The 12326-nt window shown below is 39.8% G+C and overlaps 1 protein-coding gene across 1 annotated transcript in view; it reads left to right on the forward strand.

The window, feature by feature from the left end:
- Nucleotides 1–12326, forward strand: part of CDHR3 (cadherin related family member 3) — a 47113-nt gene that overhangs the window by 15349 nt on the left and 19438 nt on the right. The window contains exons 2-6 of the mRNA XM_033057571.1: nt 179–381; nt 4816–4984; nt 8241–8326; nt 9326–9420; nt 9518–9622. Coding sequence (XP_032913462.1) covers nt 179–381; nt 4816–4984; nt 8241–8326; nt 9326–9420; nt 9518–9622 — 658 coding nt within the window. The remainder of the gene's footprint in view (nt 1–178; nt 382–4815; nt 4985–8240; nt 8327–9325; nt 9421–9517; nt 9623–12326) is intronic.

Raw genomic sequence — 12326 nt, forward strand, 5'->3', positions numbered from 1 at the left:
TTTAACAATAACCACTTTTGCCATTAGCACTGCATTTACTACCCTGCAATGCCCCCATTCATAGGTAAAAAGAGAGTCAGAGCATTTTCTGTTCCTTTATGGCAGCTCTTGACAAAAGCTGTGTCCTTGTTAGCTCAAGATTCCCAGAAGTAATTCTACTTTCGTTTTCATCTTGCAGGAAGAAGAACCCAGTTGCTGAAGGGCTTACCTGCAACAAGCACTGTTGAAGAAAACTCAGCATCTGGTGTTTCAGTCTATAACTTTACTGTGACTGTTTCTCCATTGGCTTCTGAAGGTGTTGCAATTCTTCCTACCATAGTAAATTCGAATCCACTCACAGAAGCTTTTGACATTGAATCAAAAGGAGGTCTTGAATTCAGGGTGAGTTTTAAGTTTGAGTAATTTTCAGTTGTAAGCTGATGTTTCCTGGATAACTGAGCACTGACAGTGCAGAGTGTCTCATCTTTTAATCAGAAAAGAATTTTAAATGCAGGCTGTGGTAGTATTCAAAAGTGCTGTAATAGATATGACAGATGAATAGCAATAGTAATTATGCTTTTTAATTGCATCTAAGAAAAATCAGTCATCACAATAATTCCTTTAATTCTGTGACAGAAAAAAATGTGCTTTTTAGAAAATAAGAAGTGAAGAAGAATGTGGAGGATTTGCTTCTGTTTTGAGATTTTATCTGTAGTTTTCCAGAGTAATATGTATGAAGTCACTGTGAAATTAAAGTGCCTTAGTTAAGCCACATACAGCTTCTGTTTGTCCACTCTCACCAAGAATTAACTTTAATTTGTCTCACTTCCAAAATAAATGAAGCTGAATCAGATCAAAGTAGTTTTTAATTCTGAACAAAGGCTGTGACACGTGAGGAAGTTATCTTGAGGTAAGAAGTTACCATCCTTCCACACATCTGTGACCTGTCTCTATCCACTGTATGTTCTTGTTCTATGGCAAATGCAGAGCAATTTCAATTACTTCAGGCTGATTTTCATTGTTGAATAAATTAGCAAGTATTAGTTCACATTTGTCATGGGCAATGAGTGTTCAGATATGTGATAACTTGTCATCCCATTGCCACTTGCTTGTGTGTCTGAGCCTGAACAGTGGCACTGAAGAGCGGCTTTAATAGATACAGATAGAAATGGTGCAGAGTCTTAAAAAGGTGATTTGAATATCCTTTTCTGTGTGTTTCCAAAGAAGTTTGGATTTTCACAGAATCGATACAACAGCTCTTTTCTTCTTCTCTTTGCTGGTGTCTCTGGGAGAAAATTTGGAAAAGTAAGACTGTGGCCCTGGGTGATAGGGTGATACTGGCTCATGGATTTGATGTGCCTGTGGGGAGCTGCTGTGGCTCCCATGCTCCAGCCTCCCATCAGATTTCAAAGCTCACTTGTGCCAGCTCTGATGGCTCTTTACTGCTCCTCAGCCAGGCCAGTAATATGGTCAGAAAACCTCTCAAAAAAGCCCTCTTTCACCTGTGAAACAGGGTGGGACTTTACAAATGCCTGGACTGAGTCAGCTGAAGAGATCACAGAATCATAGAATTATAGATTTATAGAATTACAGAATATGCTGAATTGGAAGGGTTCCTTCAGGATTATCTGGTCCAGTTCCTGGTATAGGACACCCCAAGGATCACACCCTGTGCCTGAGGGCATTGTCCAATCACTTCTTTAACTCTGCCAGGCTTGGTGCTGTGACCACTTCTCTGGGGAGCCTGTTCCAGTGTTCAGCCACTTTCTTGGGTGAAAAAAATTTGCCTGATATCTAACCTAATCCTCCCTGAACTCTGCTTCATGGTCTTTCCTCCACTCCTGTGTAACAATCAGAAGGAAATGGATGCATCCGTTAAACCAGCTTTGCTGACAGAAGAGCCATAATGTAGGTCTCCCTTCCTAAGCTTTGTTTTGGTATTTTGAATTAAAGTGATCTCTTCTGCTGCAAAACAAAACATAGTCCTTTTTCACACCTGCTTGCTCCTGTCCCATGTCATCTTTATGTTATGACACATAAAAATTTATATTGCTGCTTGTTGAGTGGGACTGGGAAATTAAACTGAAAGAAAAATAATAGACAAAACGTCCTTCTTGTTTTTTTTCATGGCAGGGATGATGGAGAAATTCTTGTTCTAGCACAGTGCAGGGTGACACAAGGATGAAAATGGATGGCCAAAAAAGCTGTAGACTGGAGACTGCTTCTTCCAAAGTGCCAGTTTGTATCCATTTTATACCACAGCCACATTAGCAGAATGGCCTATGAACCTTTCTATATTTTGCCTGAACTGTTGCTTTTTTCAACATTTCTTTCCTCCTTTTCAGAGGACTAGAAGGAGGAGTTTGAGCCAGTGAGTACCAGTCATGAAAAAATCATAAGCAAGCTACATAAAAATTCTGCAAATTAGCAGATGAGTGCTAATTACAAGACATAAAGCAAGGATAAATACATGGGTGTTCTTAGTTAATTTATTTGATGAGGATTGCTACTTTTAATTACTTATGCTATGTTGTAGTGGATCTGTACAATATTTCACAAAAATGATGTGATCCAAAACCAGACACCTCAGCTCTATCTACTGCCATTAAATCTTTGCTAAAATATAGAAAAAGGCAATATTTCATGAATTAATTATGAGATTAGCTAAGTACCTGCTAGGACAGGCTCTTCAGTCCTTATGAAGCACATTAAGTCCTGTTGCAGCAGCAGAAAGCAATATCACGTTTCTTGATATATTTTGAGACTTCTGAGAAAATAAGAGTTTTTGAGGTCTCAGTCCTGTCCATTCCTCCTCACCTTACTTCTGTTTGAAGGCTCTCAAGAGCAGAAGATGTGTGGAATGCATGAAAAGATGAAAACCTGCTGCCCTCTGAAACTACCTGGGTGCTCTTGGTGGTGCTCTCTGAAGATACTGGTGATGGAGCGGAAAGCAGTGAAATTCTCATGTGGAACAAGTCATAAACAGTTCAGGGGTGACTCTAGATCCCCTTTCATGAGGCCTGTAGCTGCTTCAAGTTTGTGCAGTTCTGCTTTTATCAGTAAGCTTTGCTCCTACCTGAAGGAAAGGCAAATAATGGCTCACAGCTTATTCCAGTGGCATGTTACTCTCAAAAAAGTTCAAAAGCAACCTAGAAAGAGACCATTTAGATCCACACTAGATTTAGATCCACACTTCCAAGAGCTTTGTAAAGGAGGGTGGAAGATGTGTATTTAGACACATTTAGTCTGGCTGCAATTACATATGTACTACATACATGTAGTTACATATATTTGGCTGTGAACTGGAGGGATAATATCCAGAAAACATAACTTCTGCTTAGAACTGGACAGTTTAAAACGTTGAATTCATTGTATGTGTTTACAGTGTTTAGATCTCCATCAAACACTCATTTTAAACATTAAGCTTTCCACTTTTGTGACCAGCTTTTTTAGAATGTTTCTTCTGTGTTAACATCACTTTTATGGGAATCTGTACAGTAGAGGAGGAAAGGGGAATGTCCAGGAAACAGTTATTTTCTCCTGCAGTATTGTAAGAAAAAAATCCGTGAGGTTCCAGACAGCAGCTATCTTATGTACCAAAAGGCACAAAACATTTGTTCTTCTGTTCACTCTCCTCCAACTCTTTGTTAATTGTCTCTCTTTTGACTTCTGTCTTCTAACTGTGCTGACATCACTTTTATGTTTGTCCTCTGGCCCACAGCATCACTACACCCAAGGATTTCTTCATTATTCTCCTTCTGCATGCTCTTCAGTCTCCTTTATTCTGCAGTTTTGTAAATACACTGACATGCTACTTGTCACATACACTCATGAGCCCCAACTCTTCTCCTTCTCCAATTCCACAACACCCTGCTACTGAGTTCAAGTCTCAGTTTTTTAGCCACACAAAAAACTTAACTTGTCCAAGAAAGGAAAGATCTTGTTTCATTATTGGTTTCATCAGTGAAGATTGTGGTATACAACTTTCACCATCCTCTTGTTGCTTTGAAATCATCCTAAATCCAGAATGATTGCATTTTGTGTTTTTTTCATAGAATGTCAGTCTTGTGCTAGTACATATTCTGTGTCAAGAGGCAATGTGCAAGGCTGGAAACCTTTGAAATCCCCAAAACAAAATAAAGCAAATTTTTGCCTCATCAATCTTGCAAAATTCAAGGCCGAAGTTATTTTTTCAATTAGTTCAGCATTTCCCCCAAGCAATTCTGGTGTGTCTCTCGGACAATGTACCCATGAAGTTCCCTTCTTCTGTGGTTTTCCTGCAAGTCTTCTTCCAAATACAGGTTACACAAGGAAGGTTCTAGTAGCTGCTAGACTGTATGGTCTCCTGCCTCTCTTTGTTTCAAGTAAAAGATCTTTCTCCTCATGTTCCTAATTCACAGACAAAGTGAAGCTGCCCTTGTGTCTTGCGAGGCTTGCTCTGAATTCTCATTTTCATCACACCTTGAACACTCCTGGAGTGTGGTGCAGAAAGGAAAACTCTTGGCACAGACATGTACCTGCAAGATGTAGTCCTGAGCTTGAAGACAAAGCATTGCCTGTGAGGCAGAGCAGCTCCTTCCAGGCTATCTCCTCAAAATACTCCTCACACAAAAGGTCTTTGAGTTACTCCATGAAGCCACACAACATTTTGGTCTCTTCACTCTGTTTCTGTCACATTTTGCCACATTTTGTGATGAGAAATGTGCCAACAAGTGAAAGATTATCTAAAACACTCACTCTTTACTGATTGAAAGTGTCCCTTTATTTGTACTCACTCACTTGGACTGTAAGTTTCATCTCTTGCATTGTGTGTTAATAATAATCTTTTATTTTCAGGTTGTTACCACTGGAAACCCTGTCCTAGATTACGAAACTATGCCAAAGAGTTTTGATTTGCAGATTTTTGTTGAAGATACTGCTGGAAGAACTGACCTTAGCATATTGACTATTCAAGTAAAAGATAAAAATGAACATCCTGTATTTCGAGGAAATATGGCAATTCAAAGTAAGATAATGGTAGAATTTGAAAAGAACAATACTTGGAAAGATGACATCAGCTTAAAAAAATAAGCTCTGTATTTAAAATAGTTTAGGCATTTTCCTTTAGGAAAACAAGGAAGGAATAGGACACTCTTCTTATCAGAGCTTTGTCTTACAAAAAGAATTGGTATGCTTCATCTCTGGAAATTCCCTTGTATTTTGCTTGAAATTTTTTAAAAAATTATTTAACCATTTTGAAACAGCTGAAGAATAAAAGAAAAAAAATTATACCAATAAATACATATGTTCTTTTTAATTGGAAAATTGAAGTTTGCTGGGGTTATACCCATTGAATATGGGTACCGTAATCTCATGATTATAAGCCGCACCATTTTGACTAAAATTTTGGTCTGAACCCAAAGTGCGGCTTATAATCAGGTGCGGCTTATATATGGACAAAGAATGAAAAGTTGCTGTTTTAGTTTGGAGGACAGGTGTCTGCTGAGAAAGGCAGGAGCTTCTCTTTGAAATGGAGAATGTAAACCCCCTCCCTCCAAATTACTATAATTTTGAAATCAAGGGGCTTTCAGGCAAAGATATGGGAATTAGGAATAACAGTTCTTTTCTAGGGAAATTAAAATAGAAATGCAGTACTACAAAGAAACAAACTCCAAACTCTGACAAAGTCAGAGTACAACCTGACACCCTGTCAGGCAGGGTGTTGGTAGCAGTCCCATTAAATGGTGGCTGCATCCTCCTGCAGTGACAGATGTGGTTCAGTTGGAGCAGTGCTCCTGTACAAGGTACAGTTTCCCGCCGGAGGTCCAGTGGTGATGTGGAGAAATCCAGTTTTCCTCTGGAGTCCAGTGGAGAAAGGGGCTCCCTTAGTGTCCCAAAACCTCTGTTTTTATCTTGGTAAGAAATGTTGGGCTCTTTCCCCTGGCTGGAACAACTTCCAATGGGATGCAGTAATTTTATCAGTCCCACAGTGGGACTCAATGGGCCATTAGCAGAAAATGACTTGCTGGAGGAAGGATGGGTTGTGAAAAGATAAAGAACAATGCCCTGCCTGGTTTCAATGGATGGCCCATTAGCAGAATATCTGCCGTTGAGATAAGGATCACTGCCCCCACCCTCAATAGATGGTGATAGAATAGATACCTTTTATCACACTCTGTATTGTAACGTGTGGCTTATAATCAGGTGCGGCTTATGTGTGGACAAAGAATGAAAAGTTGCTGGCAGCCGGAAGTGCAGCTTATACTCAGTGCGGCTTATAATCATGAAATTACTGCACATATTTCTGTAGTTAGCTGGAAACTGGACTGATTTGGACAAGCAAGATAAATTTCAAAAAGTGCATATTGTATGTGCAAGAATTTCTGTGGGAAAACCATAAAAACCTTTCTTGGCAGATGCTTTATATCTGCATACTGCATTTGTGCCTTCACATAAGAAATTAAGTTAAAAATAGTTTTAGGAGTAAGACCTCAGAGATTGTGATCTGTGGTGGCACAAATGGAAAGAGGCAGAGAGTTCTGTCTCCTACATGGGGCAGTTGATATTAACCAAGTTTACTTTTAAACCAGGGGCAAAGATACAAAGGGGAGGAATGTGCAGTAGCCTTAGGGATGAGGCTGGAGAACCTGTAGGCTTTGCATGTCGTGCTGTACCTGATGCTAGGGATCCTGCCATCAATAGATAGGATGGGAAATAACTGCCTTACTCTCTAAGAGATCTTATCTTGCTTCTTTACTAATGAAGAAGACCTACAAAAATGGTACCAGATGTATAAGAATATAATGATTTGTTTTTTATGTGCTCAGATGCAGACAGAGCAGTTCAGTTCATTCCATAAAGTACTGAGAGTGTGTTTGAAGATTTGCTGCCTTAACGGCACTGTATGGCCAAACATACTTCAATATTCAGTTTTGAAAAATCTGAAAATACTGAACTGTGGTCCCTTTGTGGAAGGTATTTGGAGCTGGCTGCTAGCCCCCCGGGTCAGGACACCTAAAACACTGGAACAGTGAAACCCAGCTGTAGCCTGACTTTTGCCTGCTGCACAGGGATGGGTTCAGAGCAGCCTGCTCACATTCAGCCCTCCTCACTGATCCTCCTGAGCACATTGACATCCCTGATTCTGTACAATACTTAGTTTGTAAAGCAAATTATCTTTCTCCAGGGAAGAGGCTGTGTCGTCTTCTCAGTATAGCTGGTGTCTTGCATATCATGGGTGCCACTGGAATCTAATAGTAATTAAATCTGACACTTGGAGGGATCGACACAGCATGAAGCACACTACATGGGAGCTTGTTACAAATAAAGGCATCAGCTTAACTCTCAGCTAGAGCTGCCATAAATTGGTGAGCACAGATGTCTGATCTGTCTAACTGTGTGGCTTTAGTTAACAGTACCAGCCACAATTAGACACTAATTGCGCATTTGCTGTTTATGAAAAAGCATCTCCCTCTCATTAAACTTTGTATTCATATTGTTGTCCTCTGGGAGCAAGTCATTATGCTGCTCTGGGATTCCCACTGCTCTGTTGAGGAGCAGCAGTCAGTAGGGGTCACAGTGGAAATTAATAGTCCAGAAAGAGCAGATCCAGCAGACACAAAAGAGCATAAAACAAATAATGTGATCTAAAGATCTGTTGTCCTGTTAATTGCTCTGCCCAAGAAGAGACAAGCCTGTTGCCAGTGGTCCAGTATGGGATAGCCCAGCTGTGAGAATCACTGGCATGGAGAGAAACGTACCTTGCACTGAATTATCAGCCCTAGAAAAGCAAACATTTAAGTCAGTGCAATTTGCTACTTATCTGCCCCACAGGTGTAAAGGAAAAGCAGAAATGTGGAGGAAGGGGTCTGAGCTCTTCTGGAGGGCACAGGTTGTGGACAGGAAGGAGGTGGTCATGAGGACCTAGCACAGGACTGTGTTGTTCCCATCTGCATAGTAAAAAACCCCACAGATGTAGCCCAAATGCATAATTTACTCGATAAACTGTGAACAGCTCAAGATAGGCCATAAGGAAAGATCAGTCTTTCCTCTGAAGGGACAATCCATATTGCAGTGGTGGTTGCCTGTTTACAGATACGTAGTTGGTTTCTTTTTATCTTTTGAGTATTTGTGATCTTTGTGATGATTTTGGAATCACACTTGTGGAGTGAGAAGCTGCAGCAGGCAGTAATACATCCTGACAGCTTCAGTGCATCAGCCTCTTTGCTGCTGTGCCCTTTACTTTCACCCAGATAACACTGAGTACACTTACATCCATGCAGCTGTGACCATCTATGTGTTGGAAGGGACACCTCCAGGACGCATTTACCGAGTAGATGCAGCTGATCCTGAAAATGCGAAACTCAAAGTAAGTCGTATCAAACAAAAAACTCCAGAGATCATGCAATCTGCTCTGTCTGAAATGTGGATTGCCATCATCTTTCAACAACTTCCTTTCTTATCAGAAACACAGGAAAAGCTTTAATCTGGGAAAAAATAGGCATTCACGATACTAAACTAAGAAAATCCAGTCTTAATGTTTGGACACAAACTATATTTTAAGTTCTCAGCCTTCCAAAATTAAGGGATATTGAAGGCAGAATTTGGTATAGCTAATCAGAGAGACAGTAGAAACTGTGAATTTAAAATTTAAAAAAGGCTTACAAAATGTTTCTTGTAGATGAGAGTGACTAAAACTAAATAAAATTTTTAACCTTTTGTATTAAAATGTACATTCTTTTAAATGAGACAGTAAGGAAATCACTTACAAGGCAAATGAATATCAGGTTTTCAACAATCCGAGGGCAAACTCAGGTCAAGCTGAAGGTCAATCCCGTGACCTTCAGTTATGAAAATTGTGTTGGCTGATCCGAAAATACTCTTGGTATTCAGAAAAAGTTTTAGAAAATGATAAGTTTATAGCTGGAGAAAAGTAACTGCACTTAGTTAAGAATTATATTGTACCTTTGCTTTATTTAGTTTGGCTTTATAAAATACAGTACATTCAAGAACTGAACCCGAAGATGCTACTTTGATGTTTGGTGCTATTCAAGAAAGCAATTAGCTTGAAGTCTGTCCTCAGTCTTTGCCCATCAAACTGAGCTGGAGAGAAGGGAAGCAGAGCTGTGGGGGTTTAGCTCTGCTTTGTGTGCAAAGCAATGGCAGTGAGTTCCATGTGCCTTCTAACCCCTGACACATCTGAATGAATAAAGAAGTGCTGTTACATCCGTGGACAGATGTGCTCCATGGCTTTTGCCGGTTATTTGCATGGTGCATGACCCTCTGTAACTTGCTCTTTTCTACAAGACAAGAAATGAATGAATGGAGGGATGTTTAAAGATAAAAAGACTTGTTCTCTTCATTTCAGTATTCACTGCATCCTGCAACAGTGCCATTCTCAGTCAGGGAAAGTGGAGACATCTTTTCCACAAAAGAATTTGATTATGAGAAAGATCCACATTGGTGAGAATGCATTTTATTCCCATGGCTTATTAGCTTTCAGAAAAATGTTTTCTGACATGCACAGAATGATTCTTGTTCTGTTTTTCTTATTTAACAGTTACTTTTTAAATGTAACAGTGACGGATCCAGATGGACTCAACTCAACTAAAACAGTGAATATAAATATAATTAACACCAATGATGAAAGGCCTTACTTTACCACGTGAGTAAAAATTTTCCATTGCACTCAAAATGTAGATGTTTTCTCAGGTTTACTGCTTTGGCACCAGTGGGAGGGTTTAACATAAGAGCAAATAACTATAACAACAAAATAATACTGAGAACAAGTATTTTAATTTTGCTATGATTTCTATTCTTATACTGGAAAGCTTTGTCCTAATGTCCCTCATTTATTCTCTTTGTATTCTTAATAGTTTTCTTAATAGTATTCTTAATTATATTCCTAATTTGTATTCTTAATAGTTTAAAGTTTTCCAGGCTCTACCTTCACGCTAAGAACAGCCAAACTTGTTTTACTTGTTAGCATTTACAGAGGTTAAAGCTATGCAAAGATCTGTGGACAAGTTCAGACAAGGAGATTAATTTCACCTGGTGTGAATACAATCATTTAGAATTTGCTCCTTATGTAGGTGTGCATTTCACCATAATTGTGTTTATTCATGCAGAAATGTCTAGACATAAAAAGATCTCCCTTTTGATCAGTCTTCCTCTTCCCAGACACACTTGTAAACAATCCTGGAGATCTTTGAAACACTGTTGTCTCTTACTGTGTCATAAGCAGGAAATTATGTCATAACACACAAGTCAGAAATAGCTTTTGAAGACTAATGGAGTCAGGATATATTGAGAATTTGGAAAAATGGGAACGTGTATGCATGTGCTACAAGCAGGCTGTTTTGCTGTAGAAAGCACAATGGACAGTTGTTTCTGAAGCAGGAGCTTGGCAATTATTACAGTTGATCTGACTCTGTTGTTGATTTATCTTTGTCACTTGCATGAGACACTGATGGGATTCAAGGTACTCTCATTGTGTCTCCTGCTTGTGAGACTCTGCAAGGCCCCTGCTGAGAATATTTATGGTGGTTCTTCTCCTGCCATCTCTGCCAAAGTGAAGACAGGATAGCATCTGGGGCCATGCCAGGAGATTCCAGCCACTTGTTCAGAACAATCTTCTGGGTGTTGTCTTGACCCAGAGCCCATGGCTCCTGGGCTGAGGCCAATAATCTGGACCTTGATGGATAATGGGGTGAAGAATCTGAAGAGACAAAATAATTAAATGTTAGAAATTGCCATGAATTGTTGTGTTGTTATTGTTGTTCATGATGTTATTTTTACTACCTAGTTAATACCTGAACCTCACGTCTGCAATAAACAAGAACATTAATAGCTCATTCCATGTTACTGTACTTCTGTGAGCAGGAGAAATCCTCTTCCCAGTGCCAATGTCTGCACATTGTGTCCTAGACTGATTATTCTCTCCTAATGTTGCTATTTCTGTGTATTTATCCTTGTGTCTGGAATGCTAAAAGAGTTCTTTTAAATATTTATCTACTTGTTTGAATTAATGAAAGCTGCAGTGACTTGAGAATCTGTAACACCTAAGTTCTAAGACTGGTATGGCACAAATACAATCTGGTATTTGTTTGAATCTTCTCCTTCTTAGAATGACACCACAGATCGAAAAGCGCAGCTCAGATTGTAAAGAATTTTAGATTAAATTGCACTTCATGATCTATCCTTAATATGCACATGTATGGCCTGTGCCCTGCTACAATGTGAGCTGCATGCTGGGCTAAGTACTTCCTGACGCTGTAATAATTAGTGCTGGGGGAACTTGAGGAGTTAGCAAACCTCCTGTATTTTACCCCAATCATAGCTGTCAAGAACAGAATTTCAAAGGGTCTTTTTAATTGTTCCCACAGTATATGCAAGCACATCTGGTTTTGGTGTTCACAACACTGCTTTGGCATTCAGTCTTTTGAAATTGTTGCTGTTAAAATCAATGAAAAACTTGTGGAGTCGGGAAAACAAAGGAGAAGACAAGAAAACAAACATATGTTTCCTTTGCAATTACATTGCAATGACTAAAAGGTCTGCCTGAACCATCCTGTAAAAAGCCACTGGCAGGTGGCAGACAGATGGACAGCAGGACACATCCCAGACATAGCTGTGTAAGAAGTGGCCCCCATGCCTGCCAACTGTACTGGTGCTTTGTGCTATGGGGATGTGCTCAATAATGTTCCACTTCTTCCCAAAATATCTCGTGGGGATGGGATAACAACCCGATTGTAGAAGGGTTGGCAGGGCTGTGAGGGTGGAGCTATGGTGAGTTTGCTGTTCACAGAAAGGTTGGAGTTGGGGTTCCAGTGGACCCAGGGAATTTCCTACCTTAGACCAAAACCAGTTAGAGCTGTGGGAGTTCATGAGATCTGTTTCTTTCTGCATTACTCTGGAAGCAAGAGGAGAACAAGGAAGGAAGAGATTCAATGCCAAGAGATAGACACGTCATAAATAACTTACACAACAGGCTTCATAAACTCCTTGTTCTATTCTGGCTGTAAGTTAGGTGTTTTTACTGGGAAAACCCTATGTCATTTCTCTCCTGCATGCTTGCCTCTTTTCATATGAACAGACAGAGCAGTTGAAGATAGTGTGTCTTCATAACCATTTTTAAAACTGCAAGTGGAGATCTTGAGATGTGGGATCTTGTGTTCTGTCTCTGCAATTCTCTGCTCCAATTGTTAAGTGCCTCACGATGTCTGTCTTCAGAGAACAACAAAGGACTCGTGTTTCCCTGTGCTGGGAGCTACAGACCAGTCAATTACCTAAGTGGTGGTATAGGGTGTTTTAAAAGTACTTCTAATGCTTTTTTGAGCTCTTGAGGACCTTCAACTCCCTTTGAGTTC

Source organism: Catharus ustulatus, chromosome 4, assembly GCF_009819885.2.
Source record: "Catharus ustulatus isolate bCatUst1 chromosome 4, bCatUst1.pri.v2, whole genome shotgun sequence".
In the NCBI taxonomy this organism is placed as follows: Eukaryota; Metazoa; Chordata; class Aves; order Passeriformes; family Turdidae; genus Catharus; species Catharus ustulatus.